Source organism: Zalophus californianus, chromosome 3 (genome assembly GCF_009762305.2).
Source record: "Zalophus californianus isolate mZalCal1 chromosome 3, mZalCal1.pri.v2, whole genome shotgun sequence".
NCBI classification, from domain to species: Eukaryota; Metazoa; Chordata; class Mammalia; order Carnivora; family Otariidae; genus Zalophus; species Zalophus californianus.
The window spans coordinates 193,086,228-193,105,707 of record NC_045597.1 but is presented as its reverse complement, the minus strand read 5'-3'; the positions used below and the strand labels follow the sequence as shown (position 1 = coordinate 193,105,707).

Here is a 19,480-nt window from a genome sequence, read left to right as displayed (position 1 = left end):
ATTTTCTATTTTTTATCAATTTGGGAAAGTTTTATTTTTCTAGAAATGTGTCTGTTTTATGTAGGTTTTAAAACTGATAGGCCTGAAGTTATTAATTGTATTTTGTTATATTTTCAGTCTTTGCCATACCTATAGTTAATTTGTGCCTTTCTCTCATTTTCTAGACCACTCTCACCAGAAGTTTGTCTATTTTATTGGTCTTTTGAAGAACCAATTTTGTACTGTGTTGGTATACATGAATGCATATATGTATTCTAGTGTTTATTTCTAACTTCTTAGAGCTATATCTAGCTTTTTGGTTTGTACGCTTATTATTGTCAGATGTGACTATGTAAGACTGTCAATTTTCCTCTGAGTACAATAAGAGTAGAAGCTCGCAACTTATTCTAGGTCCTTTTTTCATTATCTTTCCCTCTTAATTATTTTTAAATGGCTGTTATGATCTCTTCTTTGACCCATATTTACAAGTGTAATTTTTCAAAAAATGAACTTTGTATCACAGAAAATTTTAGATACATTCGAAAGTACAGAAAATACTAGAAGGAACCCTGCTGTTCCTGTCAGCCAACCTGGGTGGTGCCCGGGGCCGTCCAGTTGTGTCTTACCCGCGCCCTGACTTCCTTACCACCTCTGCCCGCCTGATCATTTTGGATGAAATCCCACTCACCATGTCACCCCATCTGCAGCCACACCAGGGCCTGTCTCTCTAAAAAGACAGGGACTGTGGTTTAAACTGAAGTACAATGCCATTTTCCTGTTTAGACAAGATTAACAATTATCTAATTTTATCAGATATTCACCCAGTGTTTATATGTCTCCGGTGGTGTTTAAAATATATGTATATTTTTAGTTTATTGTTTGCCTCGGGGTCCAGTGAACACTCCCACGTGGTGATTGGTGTGTCTTATGCAATCTCCCGATAATCCATACGTTCTCCTCCCTCCCTCTTTTGTCTGTTTGGTTTTGACCCTTGCAGTTCATCTTTGAAGATACTAGGTGGCTTGTCTTGTGTTTTCCTGTGTTTTACAATTGCTTAATTTCACCCATCTCCTGCCTTGTCATTTAAAGTGGACGTCTGTTGCCTGTTTCCTGTAAATTAGTAGTTACATCTAGAGGTTTGATCAGATTCAAATGTGATTATTTTTGGCAAGACTTTAGAGATGCAGTGTGCTCTTCAATCAGGAAGTACCTAGCTGTGTGTGCGTGCACACGCTTGCATACATGTGGTGTGTGTGCGCATGGGTGTGTTCCGTGTGCCTGCATGTTGTGTGTGTGCATGCACTTGTGTGCGCTGCGCATGTGCATGCATGTGGTGTGTGCATGTGTGTTCCATGTGCCTGCGTGTTGTGTGTGTACATATGGTGCGTGTGTGCATGTGTGATGCGTATGTGCACGTGTGTGGTGTGTGCACGTGCGTGCACGCGTGTGGTGTGTGCACGTGTGTTGCATACATGCATGTGTTTGGTGTATGCATGTATGTTCCGTATGCCTGCATGTTGTGTGTGTGCATATGGTGTGTGTGTGCTGCGTATATGCATGTGTGGTGTGTGGTTGTGTGTGTGCATATGGTGTGTGTGCTGCATATGTGCATGCGTGTGGTGTGTGCACGTGTGTGTTCCATGTGCCTGCATGTTATGTGTGTGCATATGGTGTGTATGCACATGTGTGCTGCGTATGTGCATGTGTGTGGTGTGCACGCATGTGTGTGCTGCGTATGTGCATGTGTGTTCCGTGTGCCTGCATGTTGTGTGTGCATATCGCGTTGTGTGTGCACGTGTGTGCTGCATATGTGCATGAGTGTGGTGTGTGCACGTGTGTTCCATGTACCTGCATGTTGTGTGTATGCATATGGTGTTGTGTGTGCTGCATATGTGCATGTGTGTGGTGTGTGTGCACATGTGTGCTGTGTATGTGCATGTGTGGTGTGTGTATATGATGTGTGTGCATGCATGGGCTGCACATGTGCCTTTGTGTGGTGTGTGCATGTGTGTTCCGTGTGCCTGCATGTTGTGTGTGTGCATATGGTGTGTGTGCACGTGTGTGCTGCGTATGTGCCTGCGTGTGGTGTGTGTGCATGTGGTGTGTGCATGTTGTGTGTGTGCATGTGGTGTGTGTGTTGTGTGTGGTTAGCAGCCACATTTCTTTTTTCCCCTTGAAGTCCCCTCTGATTGATTGTGGACCCCCACTGCTTCGGAAGTTCTACGCTGGTTCTAGCAGTTCAGTGTGAAGCATGACTGTATGAATGTACAGTGACTAAAATCAGTGTTTTCTGCCCCGACCTGCTCAGCCGTGGAAGTGTCTAGAGCACTAATTAACTCTTGCCACCCCTGCGTCCCAGCCACTGGCCAGTATTTTCGTTATCGTTGAGTCCAGTGCCGCAGGTGGGTGCCGTGCTTGCTGCCGTCTGGCTCGGGCTCATCTTTCTCATCATCTTCACGCCTCTTTCTCTGCTCACCTCGTCCCATATCCAGTGGCATCTCAGCGAGTTCTCAGACTGCCTCCATTTCTAGCTGGACGTACATCTGTGTGCATTCCGTGCTTGCTCTTGAGTTTCCCTAAGCACATCCTTCTAGCTGGACGTTGTTTCTCCCCGCGCTCAGGGGCGGGCCGCTGTCTCCTGGCCATCACCTCACCCCCCTTGTGGGACACCCGCACTTCTATTTCATGGTCTTGGGGCTTTTTCTTTGGTATCTGCTGCTCCCTCTTGAAATTACCTTGATTTCTTTTTTGTTTTCTCCTGCTTTGGTTGTGTTTCTGCATCTGCGGATTCATGCCTGCCACAAGTTCTGGAACATTCTCAGCCAGCCGTGTTTCAGTATTGCCTCTGCAGAGTTCTGACTTAAACAGAGGCTCACGGTTAGGAGCCCACTCTGCAACAGGACGTCAGGGATGGAAGCAGGCTGTGCCCCGGCCTGGCCGGGAGGTGGGAAGGCCAGGGCAGCAGGACCACTGACACCATGCTGTTGGTGACCCGTGGCCGGGAGAGGGGCCTGGAGTGGGCAGTCTGCGCCATCAGCAGGGCCGGTGGCGGGGGTGAGGAACGGAGCAGCAACATCATGGACTTCAGGTTTGTACGGAGATGTTAAGAGAGCCTGAATTCTGCTCCATTGTTTTCATTCTCTTCCCTCTCCCCCCCCGCCCCCATGCCACGGGAGCCTTATATTTCTTTCCCAAGGGAGGAGAGAGAGTGAGCTGGAGGGAGAGAGGCCTGGTCTAAGCCGGGGCCGCTACTGCGGGATCGGCACCCAGCTCTAAGGGTGTGCAGGAGGCTGAGTTCCTTTGTCCCTCTGCCTTAGAAAGTCCGTGCGCTCTCCTCTGTCTGGGGCCCCATCAAGCTCCGGTGCTTCTGACCCCTGTTCCTGTCACCCGAGTTCTGGGCCCGTGGGTACTGGGACCCGTCACCTGTGCAGCCGTGAACACCTGTGCAGAGCAGGAGGCCCGGCCCGGGCAAGGGCAGGGCCTGCTGTGGGAGGCAGCCTTGGCCAGCAGGTGGGCTGTTCTATTCAGGATTTGCTTGCACTCCTGGGCCGTGAGGTGACACGCAGTTCCAGGTCACACTGGGATGTGGTGGGTGGCCGATAGCGTGAGGATGGGCGGCTGTCTGTGTCCCTGCGTGCATCTCTGCCTCTCTCCCCCATGCTGTGACCACACCACTTCTAACGAAGACGGTCCTGGGATGGCCAGCCCCCATCTATTTGTTTCTAAAACCCCACATCTGTTTCACTAACAGGGTTTCCAGCCTAAAAAATGAACAACTTGTACTGATTCATAAATCTAGGAGAAGAGAAGATGCTGCTGTAGTCCCTTTTTGGGGGTCCTGAAAGCGTAATCCATCATGGTGATGCTTTCTAATCATACTTCTTCACTGCTGGTTAGAGTACAGAACGGAATTTTCCAAAATCCATGCATGGTCACTAAGTTTTTATCCTTTACAGTTGATTTTGCTAGAAATAACTTGATTATAAAAACAGAGGTCCCCGCTTGCATGAAGAGAGTTGTCCCCCTTAGGGAGTCCCTGTGCCCCTCAGCTGGCCACTGGACACTCCAGGACAGTGCTTGCCAGCGAGGTTCACAGGGTGGCTGGTGCCAATGAGCAGTTGAGGACGGGCCTCCGTCTGGATTACTGGAGTCGGGGTTGCAGGTGGCTTCCCCCCCGCCCCGCTGGCTGTGGGCCACCCTTCTTCTTGCACTCCTCCACAGACTCTGCCTTTGGTTGTACGGGTCAGACGTGCACACACCTGGCGCTGAGCTGGCCCCCTTCTGGGACTCGCTCCCAGCCTGCTGACTGCCCCATTTCATCTTGTGGTGAAAAGGCGCCTTCTGGGCCCACGTTTTGGGGAGCAGGTTCAGGAGGAGCATGTGAGGCAGGTTGGGCCCGGCCCTGCACACCTCTCCCAGACGCCCATTCCTCACTTTGGCTGCCAGCCTCAGCGGCATGGCCCCCATGATGGGGGGCCGGTTTGGGGGGCGCCCTGCTCTGGCACGGACAGCACCAGCCGTGTGTCCGCACTTCTCACATTGGCCCATGTTGCCCGGCAAGGAGCAGGTGTCCTGTTGTTAGCCGGGGGCTCCTCCCAGGCAACCCAGCCCACGTCCACACCATCACCACGGCCCCCATCTGCATATGCTAGCTCTGACCCACCCGTGGACACTTGGAGAGCCCAGGTCTCCCTACTGGCTGTCCTGCAAGCTGACATCCCAGCTACCCTGGTGTAGAGTTCTCTCTGAGCTTTACTTGGAAGTGCTGCCCTGTTCTTGGGACTGCAGACCACAGAACTGGTTCTCAGAAATAGCCTCATTTCCCGCCCTGATGTCTCCCACAATGGTTTGCTGGGATGCGGCCAGGAAGGGTGTGCGTTTGCGAACCCTTCCCGCAACTCCACAGTCTCGCCTGTCCTTCCGGAATGTTCTCTCTGGTGCCAGCAGACAACAGAGAAGCCGTGAGGGGCCTCGCCGGAGGGAGCCAGGCCATGGGGAGCCCCTGGCCAGTGGTGGGGACACCCCCTCTAGGGTGGCAGAGGCTGTGGCCCAGAGTCCATGCCGTACTGGTACACTGGTGGATCTCACACCTTCTGCTGGGGAGAGACTGTGGAAACATCTAGTTTGGGGAGACAGTGAGAAGGGAGAAAGCCAAATTAGGGGGATAAAGAGACAGTGGAGTGCAACACATCCCTGGTGTTAACTGTAGCTTTTTGTCTTTTGTGCTGAAGATAGTGTATCAGAGATTTTCTTTCATGTCTGTGCTCAGCAGGGGCGTGTGGCTCTGCTGCTATCAGGAGGCTGCGCTTTGGGGGCCCTTGTCTTGGCCTTGAGCAGAGCCTCGTGGGGCTGACCCCATGGCAGACCCAGCACCAGGAACTTTTCAGGAACAAGAGTTTGTTCATGGAGAGCCCTGAATGGCAGAGCACTCAAGCGAGCCAGGAATTACAGGGAAGACCGGCCTTGGTCGTGACCAAGACCCAAGCTGGAGCCACAAGGCGAGGCGGGGCTCGGACACCTCCCCGGCGGTGGGAGGCGCTTTTGTGGGCATTCACACGAAGCTCCAGAGCGGGGTTCTTGGGCTTCGGGGTGCCAATCAGCCGGGCACCGAGTCCCAGAGCTGCAGCCAACCCCCCCCCCCCCCCCCAGCCTGGGAGCCGCCCAGGGTGGCCTGCAGCCATCAGCCCCGCTCCACCCCACAGTTTTGATACCCGACTCCAGTTCTGCATTTGCCGTTGACATCTGCCTAGGCTGTCTGTACTTCAGGTTCCCCAGCTGCCCGATGGAGACAGTACCCAGGGAGTTGCTTACTTTACACATTACATGACTTAGCATGCCCAGCCTCCGGGCAGGGTCAGCCCACAGGACCTGCGATCCCCTGGTGGTGAGGGTGGAAGCGGGAGGCTTGCCTGCCAGGACGTCCTATCCCGCCTCCAGTGGGGGCAGATACTAATTTCTCATTGACTTGGAAGAGTCAACTCCCCTCTTGGCTGGAAGGCAGAAGCAGGGGGTTAAGCCAGGCCCCCAGCAGTGTATGCTGCTCCCACCTTGATTTGTAGAACCCTGCAAGGAAACCACAGGCACAAAAATACCATTCAAAGGGTTACCTTTAATATGATCTGCGTAGGATGCCTATCTCTCCCTGCCCCACACCAGATTAGAAAACCTTCCCATAGATATGCATCTGTAAAAATCCATAAATATCTCCATGTATTATATTTATTTTGATGTCAATTGAAAACAAAACAATATAAAACAAAACTGCCTCTTCTCAGGCCATAATCATTTTATTTTTATTTTTCAAGCATTATTTAACTTATAGTAAATTGTTAACATAAGTTTATTTCTTTGGCATTGCATAAATGAGGCACAGAAGAATAACCTATATGCTTAGTTACATATGAAGCTAAGGTAGGAGCTTATGCTCTATGCATTCCCTACAGAATATTTTTAAATCTTAACATTTAAGGTCTTGACTTCTACACCTCATCTCTCCCCTTTACGCACAACACGGTGTTAAATAGAATAGTTGTAATCCAGTTAAGAACATTTTGGGGGAAAGTGATAATCCTTATAAATTAGTATTTTGAATGGAACTTGATTATGTGTATTCGGTCCTTTTGAATGATATTTTTAATAGGTTATGCATTCTGAAGTTGCACAGCGAGATGGCAGGTTGAACACATATATCTAATTTTGCTCCCTCCTGAAATTCACAAGAACCCCAGGGAAGACACGTATCGGCCCGAGCTCACCTGGACAGGACACAGACAACACGCACGTTGTGGTCTCTAAACACTGCTTCCTACTAAAGGGGACCCACTTCTCCTTGGAGAAACATCTGATTCCATAGAGGGATCAAGAAATGTGTGAGGATTTCCCGGCCCACCTCGTCACTACAGAACGAGGGCTGTGGCGGGCTTCGGAGCAGCTCGTGGGCCTGGCTGGAGGGCCCTCGCTAGTCAAGGAGGGGTCTACCCTTAGAGCGCAATTCGAGCTGAACTGCAGTGGGCTCTTTTTATTTGATCTTGAAGAATAGAACCCATCCTGTCCTCATCGCTAACACATGGAGGATGCTGGGGACCCACTCATTATTTTTTAAAAATTGGCCACTAAAGGAAGAGAATCAGGCACTTGCCCTGCCTTACTTCTAAAAACTGTCAGGATGAGAAGATGATTGGTTCGGGGTCCTTCCTCATTACAGAAATCAGCAGTAAATCAAGAGGCCAGGGTAGCGCTGAGCAGGCACGCCTTACAGCCCCAATGAGCTGGCCTCAGCAGTGGTCGGTGCAGAAGAGCCGTGGGCAGCTCCTTGAGCAACCGGGGAGCCTCTGCGCAGAGGCGGTCATGCCGGGAGATCAGACTGCATCTTCCCACGCCTCCAGACCCTGCTTCCAGATCACGGGTGTGCAGGCCAGGGAGCCATGGTAACCTGCAGCCCAGGCGGGCCCACCAAGTCCAGAGCAGACTCCACGGGGCAGATGACAGTGTTGGCAGCCCGTAAGTTGGAGAGGGGGTGCCGGAGGGAGAAGAAGGGGGAACCTTTCGAGTAAAAGAGATTTAAGGCATGCGTCAGCCAACACATCATATGGACCTCATTTGGGTCTTGATTTGAATAATGTTTAAAAAATATGCGCGAAATTCTCTAAAACATGGAAACACTTTGTGGCTATTTGATAATATCGTGGAATAGCTGTTAATTTACGTGGGTATATGAATGGTATTTGATTGTGTTTTTTAATAGAGTTCGTTCAGAGATATTTTCTGAAATGTTTTAGAGGAAAACACCGTGATGGCTGGTCTGCCCCAGTGTGTTCCAGAGAAAGGCCATAGGCCCCAAGTCTGGGTGAACAGAAGAGAAGAGGGACAGCAGTAATGGCCTGTGATGGGAGTCAGAAAGCAGGTGCATCCGTCACAACAGCTTTGGCAGACCCGGGAAAGCCAGCCGCCCTCCCCAGGGTGCACCGCGCACCCACCTCCAAAGCAGCGCCTCTCCCTCTGGGTCGGGGCTGAGAGGCCGGTCGAGGCAGACATGCGAGACTCCTGGACGTTCTTCCGTAGGTGCTCACCCCCACCAGGGGTGGCCAGCTGGAGGCCCTGGCCTACGGACACGAGTGAGTTGAGGACATGGTCGCTCTAACAAAAGCAGGGGCATAAACTCCTGTGTTCATGATGAGTGCTGAGTGCAGAGACCCTCACTCTGCACCCTGAAGGCCTGGCTTTCACCCTCCATGCCGAGATGGGAAGGCTCTCCCCTGGGGAAATACGGCCAGCCGATGCAGTAAGTGTCACGGGTGTGAGTCCCAGTGAATGCCAGTTCCACACACCCTCCAGTGAGGCTCAGCCCTGAGAACCCCACTCTGCGGGCCACCCCCGGAGAGGGTCCATGCCTCTGCTCCTACTCGGTGGGGTATCCCGGCGGCCGGGAAGATAAAAGCAAAGCAAACAGAGTGCATGGCTATCTTTGCCATCCTCAGAGACCAGAAAAGCTGACTTGTCCACGAGGTCAGAGCAGGATGGCTTGTAAGATAGGATAGTCAGGGGTCATTGTTCTCTGAATGTAGCCCTGTGTGTCGTCCGTTGAAAATATCATAGCAGAAATTATGGGAAACCCAATGAAAAGGTTAGAATATCCGATTAAGGAGGGGTCATAGTGTTGAGCACAAGACAAAGAAAAGGAAGATAGGAGGAAATGGAAGCAAAAACTGGAAGGTCGTTGGAGGAGATTTACCAAATCTAAGAGTTTCAGAAGCAGAGAGTGGAGAAAGGAAATCAACAGAGTAAGTCAAGGCTGTTGCCAGTGGGAGGGCAGAAGCCGAGGGCCCCACGCTGGCTAGAGAAGACCCTCCCCGAGCCGTGTGACTGCGCACTCTCGGGGACAAGGAGAAGACCTCCCAGACATCCAGAGAGAAAAATCACGTCACATCCAAGGATCCGGAATCAGAATGGTCACAATATATTGGGAACAAGAAGACAATGGAGCAGTGCTTTTCTGATCCGGAAGGAAATGTTTTCAAGCTAGAATTTTGTACGCAGCCAAAGTTAGTGGTACACAGAGGGGAATAAGAACAAGCAGAATCTACCTTGTCATGCCTTCTCCTCAAGACCTGGTTGAGGCTGGAGTTCCTGCAGAATGAGGGGAGGAGCCACGAGGGCCGCTGGATGGGACAGAGACAGGGGGTGCCCTGGAGGGTGAGGAGGCCAACCCCGCGGTGGTGTCTGTGCAGGAGACCCTGGGCCGTCTGGCCGGACGGGAACTCTGGCTTCTGGGGCAGGCGCCTGTGCCCTACACTGTCTTCCTGCCCTGTGGACAGGAGCCGCTGAGCCGTCTGGGCCGTGTGGCCCTGCTCCACGCCCTGCCCTACAACCCACTCACCCGAGCACATGCTTTTCTCCACGGGGCCTTCTTGGTGGCTCATACTCAGTGAGGACTGGAGGCCGGCCACAGTGGACATAGAAGCAGGAATTCGGGGTGGTTCTGGCCCGCAAGACTGCCCTACCAGCTGCCACAATGGGGGTGGCCCATGGCTCCCCGAGGGCCACTCGTGACCTCGCCCCAAACAGAGCTCTTTCTTGCCAACTGTCCTACGTGCTGAAGGCAGACTGGACTCAAGACTTCTATCTCTTCCTGGGAGCCTTTATCACTCTCTAGTGCTCACCGCCGTCAGCAAAGGAAGAGGTGTTTGGGATGCACATGTGGATGGCATAACCATAAAGAAAAGCAGGGGGCTGCTTGGCAAAGCCAGAATGCTGTTGGGGGTGGGGGGCAGGCACGCGATTTGGGGGCGATTGATTCCTCCTGAGGTAGTGGACATGGCTGTCTTCAGCTCATCGCTCTCGCTCTCCCCTGGCATCCGTGTTCTTCAGCGTGTGTGATGTGGGCCACAGTAAAACACTGAAAACACTTGAAATAAGTTACACGTCCCTGAAACGCCCCCTCCCCCTTCCCCCCCATGCCGTCCCCCTCCCCCTCCCCCGTCACATGTGGACAGAATGTCGGAGTAAGAGGAGATCACAGTTACATAGTTGAAATAGCTATATTCTTTTCCCCTGGGTGTGAATGAATCATTCTTTACTTGAATAGACCCTAAACTTTGGCCGTGTTTCCCAGAGAATGGTGCTTGTATTTATTTTGTATCTATATGGTGGCATGAAGTGGCGCTAAGGAAAGAGGATCTAAAGCACGTAATGGAAAATTACAGTGTCCTTTTTTATGGTCATTTATTTAAAAACAGACTAACAGATTTTTTTCTGTTTCTGATTGAGAACTTGTAATTCGCAGCACAGGCTTGCCGTTTGGTATTGAAACGCTGAATATCGTCTTTGTGCTTTTACTGACGTCAGGAGTCTGATTGTATTAATATGTTTCTCAAGGCACAACCTATAAAAGCAATTTTCTAGTCCACATAAAATATTCATGCGAATACAGGCTTTTTTGTTTTGATGCTGCATTCTTTAAGTAGAGAGGGTTGTATTGTTTTCCTCAGGGCGCTTTGGGTCAGAAGCACTAGCAGCTTCTGTTGAGAATTCGTGGCATTTCAAATAGTTTTTGATACCGAAATAGTACGAGTCCTGTTTGACGCACCCGCCAGCGACAGGGATGAATGGGGATTGTGGCCGTGATCCCCGCCCCCCCGGCTGGCGTGCAGGGCGGGCCTGAGGACAGCTCTGCTCCGGCCACCTCCCCTGCCCCTGGCCGCCTGACTGCGGGGCTCCAGGAGCCAGGAGGCGGCATTTCTCAGGAGGCCTCGGGAGGCTCTCCTTGTCCTGCAGCAGGTCCGGGGTTTGCTTTGGTGTCTACCTATAAACGCAGTGTTGTTTTCCGATGGGAGGAAATGGCAGGAGCTGGCTATGGTGTAGCCGATGTGGGTCATGACTAGCTGTCCATTCTGTCTGCTCTGCTTTTCACTGTCTGGAGCAGAAGAGTGAAGTTTTAGGTGAGACCTCAGAATGGTAAACTGAGGCAGTACACCCTCCCTTTCTGAGAACTGGGGAATACAGCTGCTGACATCAGCCCATGCCCCGGCTCTTCACCCTCTGCACCCGCCAACGCCCCTCCCCGTCGTCTGCCGGCCCCTCGCCGTGCCAGCATCCTCTAACTTCCACCATGCCGAAGGACTAGCAGGGACTGCCATGGAGTGTTTCCCTGGAATATTCCCTGTGATTCCAGACTCCAAAGAATCTGGGAAAAGTTTGAGGAAACAGAGTGAATCTCAGCTTGCATGTTTTGGGTATGCACAGCCCGCGATGCCCTGTCACTGAGAAGGGACCATGGGAACAGCCTGTCCTGCCCCCTGAGCGCTGCTTTGGCCTACCGTGCCCTCCCATGCCCCCGACGCTTCCCTGCGGCCTGCACCCCATGGCCGACCCCTCTGCGTCTGCGGCCCGGCTTGTCCCAGCATGGCCCCCCCGCCAGCCCTGCCCTTGGACCCACTCACCCTGTGTCCGCACGACCCTCCACCTATGCCCTGACCCCTGGGCCCTTGCTCATGCCCTGCCGTGAGGCTCATGGAGACACAGCCCCAGTGTGGACCCTCCCCCAGCCCTGCCGTCGGCCCACCGCCCTCTCTGCTCTGCTTTCTTGCTGCGGCCCCGTGCCTGGCACAGAGCAGGAGGCCCCACACGCCTCCTCAGCAAAAGTTCGGCCTATCATATTTTTGAAGTTAATAAAAAGGCTCCCTTAAAAGGTGTTTTATGTTCAGCATCAGATGGTCCCCAGACCCTGTCTATGAACAATTAGAATGAGGAGAGGAGAAACCAGAGTGAGCAGCAGATGGGGCTTCTGCCCAGTGTGTCAGGGACGGCCTTGTTACAGGGAGGATCTTCTGTCACCTCGGGCCGTCTTGCAGCAGGGGTCACTCCTGACCTGCCCCGTCACGGGGGCTGATGAAGCATTGCAGCTTACCAAGTGCAGGGCAGCGGGCTTATTTCGTGAACTCTCTGTGGTTCCTTCCTTAAGCTGAAACGTGGCAGGCCAACCAGGCAAGCAGAGTGAGAGAGATTAGGGGCTGTGTTTACCTGTACAGGTGGAGTTGCGTGTTCTCCCTCCAGCGGTCGCGGGCTGTGTGGCTCAGCGCCCCTGTGGTGTGTGTAACCTAGAAACACCGAGTCAGGCTTGTCCTCAGAAAGCAGAGGCTGACTAGGTTGGGGGGGGGGGCGGCATGCCCTCTGGCTCCCCTGTGTCTGCGAGGTGGGCAGGCATACAGCAGGTCCCTGGGAACCGCCTCCTGACCACCGTGGATGCGCAAGGGCGAAGCCCACTAGCCGGCCCCAGTCACGATGTTTTAGGAGGCGTCCAGCCCCGTCACACATGTGGACGAGGAATAATACGCCCCTTTGGGAAAGAAGAGCATGGGCCAAATTCCTGTAAGAAGCCGAGTCCTGCTTCCTTTCCTCTGCGTTTGCTCACTGAGCTGCCCTCCCTGCCCTCCTGTTTATTCCTTAAAAGAAAGTCTGAAGCAAGGGGGGGAAGTACGGAGGTTTTATAAAACTGGAGCTATTTATACAGTTTTCCTGTTTTTCTATATTTCATACTAAAAATGATCAAGAAAATACCGGAAATTGACAAAATCCAGTCTTTACCAGCTCACGTGTGGTGGGGTGGGTGGGATGCCACTGCACCCGGTCCTGTTCCTGAAAACAGTTTGTGTAGATTTATCTCGCATAAATAGCAGCTAAAACCCTCTTGATCTCTCAAGCCTGAGACTCTGTTAGAAATCCATGTAAACAGCTGAGGGTTGCGTTTCACTAATTGGGAGAAGAAACGGAAGACAAGCAGCCCACTGGTATTACCCGGCCGTCTTAGGGCTCAGGGAACAGGAGAATCAGATACTTTCTTAGGGTGCTCGGATCCGAGTATTTCCTGACCACCCTCTGGGCTGCTCTGTCTCTTCCCTCTGTGCCCCGCGGTCCAGGGTGAGCCACCCCCGCCCCCTCCTGAGGGAAACTGGCCCAGGCCCTGGGGCCTCTGTCAGCCTGGACCTGCCAGCCTCGGGGAGCTCCGGGCCAGGGCAGTAGCCAGATTGGCTTTGGGGCCTGGGGGTGGGAGAGACAGCGATTTTGTCAAGGAGCTGGAGGGCCCACCCCCATCCAGGACACTGGGGCTCAGAGAGGCCAGGTGACTTAGGGCCCAGGGCTTCCCAGCCCTACCTCATCAGAATGGCCGGCGTGGCACCTGCTACCTGGGCCGTGACCACAGAAATGCTGTGTCCTGAGGGGCGGTTCCACGTATGGGCCCCATTTTACCAGAAAGTCTGGCCTGTAAGGCTGTGGAGGACGGACTTCCCAAGGAAGCAGGTGATGGCTGGAACTGGAGGGCCCTGTGGCCGGGACATCTGTTTGGGAGACGCTGGAACAAGGTCAGCTGCATAATGTGGCCCGACCTACAGAGGGTGCGGGCGGAGGGGCCCTGATGGCACGGAACTGGTCCTTGGTGGCCCGTGTCTGTTGCGTTTGCTCTCCCACCTGAGTGCTGGGCTCTGTGGAGGGTGAGGTCTCAGTCTCCTGCCCCGGACCCCCGAGTCTGCTGTGTGCCACTTGAGGAACTGGGCCCAGAGCAGGTTGTGGGGGAGCTTTCTGGAAGGGACGGGAGCTTGTGGGCCTGTGTGCGGCAGGGTGCTGCGGAGCTCAGGTGGCTGGGCCGCCACTGCAGCTCCTCAGGGGATTTTGTGAGCAGAGCCCGAGGGGCTGTTTGTCAGCGAGTCTGAGGAGCACCGTCGCGGCGTCTCTGGGCAGGGCCTTCCTGCGTGCCTGTGTACTCAGACGTGAAGCTGTGTGGAAGGAGCTTCCTCCGCAGCCTCTTCCGCAACGGCCGTAATTTCAAACTTTCTGCGTGCTTTTCCTCGCTGTAATTGGGTATTGATTTGTAAGCATTAAGATTGATTTAGCTTCTGTTTCTAATCAAAATCATTTGAGCTTTTTTTCAGCAGTGCAGTAGTCCCGGGAAGAAAATCCATTTCTCTGGTCCTTGTAGAGAAGCCCATAGCCTGATGAGCGTGCTTGTGCAGGCGAGCCGGGGAAGCGGTTATCGGCTGCGGTCGGTAAACACGTTCTCCATGGAAACGTGCTGGCCACCAAGCCTCTATCTGGACCACTTGAGGGGCCGCACACTGTCCTGTGGTTCCTGCACACAGTCCTCAGTAGCTTCATGAGAAAGATGGAGAAAAGGAAGGCCAGGCTGCCCCTCCCCTCACTGGCGTTCGGCTCTCCTTAGAACCATTTTCTTTCATTCTCTCTCTGTTGACTTTCAGAAATGACGTCAGGACGGCCGTGGGGTCTGCGTAGGGGCCTCTCGTGGCGGAGGGTGGGGTGGGCCGTGTGTCTGTGTGAGCATGTACCCTGGCCTGACCTGCCCCTCGGTTTTGCGATCTCTGCACTTGAGGAATGGAAGGCCTCCAAGGTCCCCCGGGTCCTGCGTTTTGAGCCCGTCAAGCAAGACTGGGGGAAGAGGCGTCCCGCGTGTCCCCCATGCTCGAGCGCACGGCACCCTTGACGGAGGCCGGTGGTGTGGGGGAGGGCGGGGGCGGGGGCCTGGGTTCGCCGTGCCACTGCAGTGACCGGCGCTTCTGTGCTGTGCTCTCTCCCACAGTGGATGTGGCCTCCGCACTGCCTCTGCAGGTTGCCCCCCCGGCGGTGCCCATGGACCTCCGCCTGGACCACCAGTTTGCGCTGCCCGTGGCAGAGCCCACCCTCCGGGAGCAGCAGCTGCAGCAAGAGCTGCTGGCCCTCAAGCAGAAGCAGCAGCTCCAGAGGCAGATCCTCATCGCCGAGTTCCAGAGGCAGCACGAGCAGCTCTCCCGGCAACACGAGGCCCAGCTACACGAGCACATAAAAGTAAGTCAGTTGGCGGGGCACCTGCGCACCTGCGGGAGCCTTCCAAATGCCAAGCTCCTTGTGGCATGGGAGAGCCGCTGCCGAGGCGTGCTCCCACACGGTGACACACAGTGACACCCAGGATGCTCCTCGCTGTGCCAAGACCAAACTGCCAGGCGCCTGCGAGTCCAGCAGCAGCACGCTGGTCGGGTAAATTGTGGCATGGGTGGCGCGTCGTGGGAAAGTCACTGGCGCAGGAGCGGACTTAAGAGAGGGGACGTGCTTTTCATCACTTTCATCCAAAAATACAAGCTATGTCCCCAAATAGACAAATTACCAGCGAGAAGGAATAGTAGAATATTAGCAGTGATCACCTTTGGGTGGTGTATTTACAAAGCATTTTTATTTTCTTCTTGGAACTTGTCTTGTCTTAGTTTCTCTCATTGATCCTTTATAATTGGAAAAAGATACTAATATTTTCTTTGCATTTAAATTTATTAAGAAACAAGCAGATCTTTTTTTTGATATGTAGTCTCTGTAAATATGCAGTCTGATCCCAGGGTTAAAATTAAATGTGTTGGAAAGAACCATGTGTTGGTGACGTGTAGCAAAGTTGTATTATGTTGTTGACAGATGACCTGTGAGGGTGATACGCTCCACTGTGTTTAGAACCATGTAGAGCAACACCATCCCATAGATACAGGCGGGCAGATTAGAAGTCCAAAGGTAATCTTACACTCTCCAGTAGCCACCCTAAAACAGAGCCGAAAACCCCAGGTTGTATAAGTAATCTGTTGCTGTGTGACAAAATACCCCAAACTTAACCATTTAAAACAAAACAAGCACATGCATTATCTCATAGTTTCTGTGGTCTGAACAAGGGTCTTCCTAGCTGGTGGCCGTGACTTGGGGTCCCTCGTGAGGCCACGGTCAGGCCTGTGGGGCCCATTTGCAGGCTCACTCACGTGGTCATGGGCAGGAGGCTCAGGCCTCGTCCCCAACAAAGCCCCCCACAGTGAACAGCCTGAGTGTCCGACGTGGAAGCCCCAGCGTCTCCTGTGGCCTGGTCTTGGAAGTGACCTACTCACTGCCGTCCCTTATCCTACTGGTCGCGCAGACCACCCGTGGCTCATCCTGGGAGGGGCCTACACGAGGGGCAATACCAGGAGGCAGGGATCAGTGCGGACCACTGGGAGCCTGGCTACCAGAAGGTAAAACCAATCTCCATATATCTTATTTAACCTCATATTTCTGAGATATTTCAATGTGTAATCAATATTGAAAATGTTGTTCGCACTGAGTCTTTGGAAACCGTCGTGGACCATCTACGTAGAGCACGTCTCCATCTGGCCCGGCTGAGTTTCACGCCCTCTGTGGCCACATGCACTCAGTGGCTTCTGTGGTAAAGCACGCCTGTGGAGGATTAAGAGCCCACACGCGGTGCTACTGGATGCTTCCAAGATGCCCTTCCAATGGAGATCTGTACGGCCCGTGGGCAGACATTGCTCAGCTGAGCCTTGGCTTTTTTGGGCTTTAGCCGGTGCCATGCAGAATCTGCATGGTGCATCTGTCTGTTTCTGCTTCCACCCAGTGATTCCTTCCATCCCAGGGTCTCAGCCTCCCCTCCTTGTATACGCCCAGTACTGCGCAAAGTATTTGTTTAATAATCACTGTTGAGAAGGTGAGGGAAAGGTCAGTGTGCCAGGGCCAGTGGTGTCGGTTCGGTGTGTGGGCTTGCTGGCGGACTCGCTGGGTGAGGCCGCCCAGCAGTGTCACCTGGCTCAGTGGACTGTGTCACAGGCCCGGGGTGCCCCTGAGCTGGCCCCCCCTCCTCAGGCACCCAGCCATGTCTGAGCGCTTTCAAAGGCACATCTCCAAAGCTCTGTCCTCGGGCCTTATGGGAGCCGCGCACAGCAGGCCCCGGGTCTTGGGAGTTCTGACCGCTGCTTTGGTGTTTGGGGTGTGGGTTTGCGGTTGCTGCGTCTGCTGCTTTCCCCCTGACTAGGCTGGCCTCCTTGGGTCAGCGCAGAACAAGCCTAGGCCGGGGTGGGTCCCTGAGCTGCTGGAAGCCCAGGCTGTGTGGTTTTGACGGTAGAATTCCGAGCAGCCCGGGGGTCCTGTGTCACAAGAGGCGGCACTGGCCTCCGTGCATGCCGGCCCACCACCGGCCATCATGAGGCTTTGCTTTTTAAAAAGTGCACTTGGGTCTGGGCTGGAGCAGTGGAGGGGTCCAGGGTAGCAGGTACCGGGCCCTTCCTCTACCCAACACGCGGGCCTGCGGCTGGCAGCTGGCCTGTCTGGTGGCCAGGCTGCGTCCTGCTGCAGGCCCCATCCTGGGTGCGCTTGGCTGGACGCGGCCATGTGCCTCTGGTGTCCGGGGCCGGGAGAGGGGTCTCTGTGAGCCTGGCCTCGGGAGACGGTCGCTTGCCAGCTGGAAGTCACGGTTGTTGGAGTTCTTCCCGGTGGCCACCTGTAGCCCATGCAGTGGCCTTCATCCCTATCTGCGAGCCCTAAAAGCAGACTCCTGGCTCTCCTGTAGCTAGCACGTGCTGCCCACCTGCCCAGCCTGGGCCACCCCTTTCACGGCCACGGCCCCGTGTGCCCCCGGAGGTCCTTTATCCTGGCATGCCCCCCACCTCCGCACTGTGCGGCCCCTCCCACGCACGGCCTCGCGTCTGGCCCTGGCTGCCCTGCGGGTCCAGTCCCCGCCTGGCTGGGGGGAGAGCTCGGGGGCTGCGTTCTGCCCTGCACACAGCGTGCGGCTAGGAGACCGTACCCCAGCTGGCGGCAGCGGCCTTCTGTGCTGACTGGGATTTGAGAAAGATGTATGTGCCAGCTGAATTTGCAGCTTTGACTAGAAAGTGAGAAATTGAGACAAGGCCCACCCACGTATGAGAGGGGTCATCGGGTCGACAAGGAAGCAAGAACCAGGAAGACCCTTGGGAGGGGTCAGTGCCACCACCTCAGGGCAAGGCCAGGCTGCCCCCCTGCCTGGGCCCTCTGCCTGGAGTGGGGCTGGCCTCCCTGACACCCTGTGTCCCCACCTGGGGCTTCTGGACTTCATGTCACTGCTCTGGAGATGGAAGGGTCTCCTTCCTGATTCCTCACCTCAGCACGTGCAAGCTCCAGAGCAGGTGCCACACAGCCATGCAGGGAGCACCTGGCTGTCGGGGTGCTCCTCATGCCAGGGGTCCCCCCAAGAGCTCCCCTCACCCACAGGCTTGGATGCTCTAAGAGGTGTTAGAGCCCCCCCTACATGTGGCTCTCACAAATGTGGGTGCCCCATAGATGCAGCCCCCACACAGATTTGCCCCCACAGATGTGGCTTTCACAAATGTGGCCCCCCAGATTTGCCCCCTTCCACAGATGTGGCTCTAAGCCTGGTTTTCAAAAACACAGGGAGAATCTCAAGTTTACATGTTCTCTGCATTTTAATCATTTTTTAAATTTTTTTTTAAGATTTTATTTATTTATTTTTGTGAGGAGGGGAGAGATCAAGTGGGGGTAGGGGCAGAGGGAGATGCAGAATCCCCACTGGGCAAGAAGCACGAAACAAGGCTCAATCCCAGGACCCCGGGATTGTGACCTGAGCCAAAGGCAGAAGCTTAACCGCCTGAGCCACCCAGGCGTTCACATTTGTTTTATTTTTTTCATGTAAAATGGAGATTGTAAAAGCTGTCTAACCTCTGTGATTGTGTCATTACATCAGTTGGCTTCCGTTTGGATGATTGAAACTCTCTTCATAAGCCTTCATATTGTGGGTGACATTTGGCAGTGGTGTTTGTCAGATTTCTTGAACATACAATCTGATTCCTGTCATTAAATCATCAGTGAATTTGCACAGGATTTTATGATTAAAAAGGGAATAGTTTTTAAACTATAACTTAAATTGCTAACTTCGGGTAAATAAGATCTTTTGTAAGTTTCAATGCTCAATGTCACACTTGTCTGTGATGCAGTTTCTTTGCTGGTCGTGGCTGATTCGGGCACCGTGTCCACTTCTGTCCTGGACTGTCAGTTCTCTGCGCCACGGGGTCCCAAGGGAGTGGCATCACTGAGGCAGAGGAGAGTGTGAGTTTGGGGGTGGTGAGTGTTTGTGCCCAGAAAAATCGCTAACTATTTCATCAACCGGAATTGCATACATGATTAAAAGACCATTATCCAGATTTGCCGTTTTGGGAGTTAGTTATGTTATTTTTAATTTTTAAAAATGTTATCAAAGAAATACATAGCATTACCTACTCGAGCCTGCCCGTCCCTGCCTCCCGCTGGTATCCCAGGCCTGAGGTCTGTTCTGTGCCCCACCCCACATGGCCAGCTGTGCCCTTCCACGAGAGATCCCATGTGGTGATGTCCCCCTTGTAGGACTGACGTGGCTCTGCTCCCCTGCATCCGTCAGGTGCCTGCAGACACTGCCACTTTGGGGCCCTCCAAGTACTCGGGCCGCTGTCTGAAGAAAGAACTCTGTGGGCTCTCCATGCTTGTGTCCGTGGCGCATACCACACAGTGACTCCGTGCCCTATGGTTCAGCTCTTGGCTCTTCCTCCCTTTCCCGTCGGCTAGGTCCCCGTGTTCCTGATGCAGATCCCTGTGGGCAAACACCAGTGGTCACTCTCAGGGCTCCCAGTCCTGCGGGTCTTGTGCCACACTCATGTTATTTTTAAGTTTAACGATGCCATACGTGATTTTT

General features: G+C 53.7%; 1 protein-coding gene across 8 annotated transcripts in view; it reads left to right on the top strand.

The window, feature by feature from the left end:
- The window catches only part of HDAC4 (histone deacetylase 4), a 293,729-nt gene that overhangs the window by 162,469 nt on the left and 111,780 nt on the right, over positions 1-19,480 (top strand). For all 8 annotated transcript variants that reach the window (XM_027588588.2, XM_027588587.2, XM_035726567.1 and 5 more), the window contains one exon: positions 14,567-14,811. In XM_027588588.2, the coding sequence (XP_027444389.1) occupies positions 14,567-14,811 (245 nt within the window). The remainder of the gene's footprint in view (positions 1-14,566; positions 14,812-19,480) is intronic.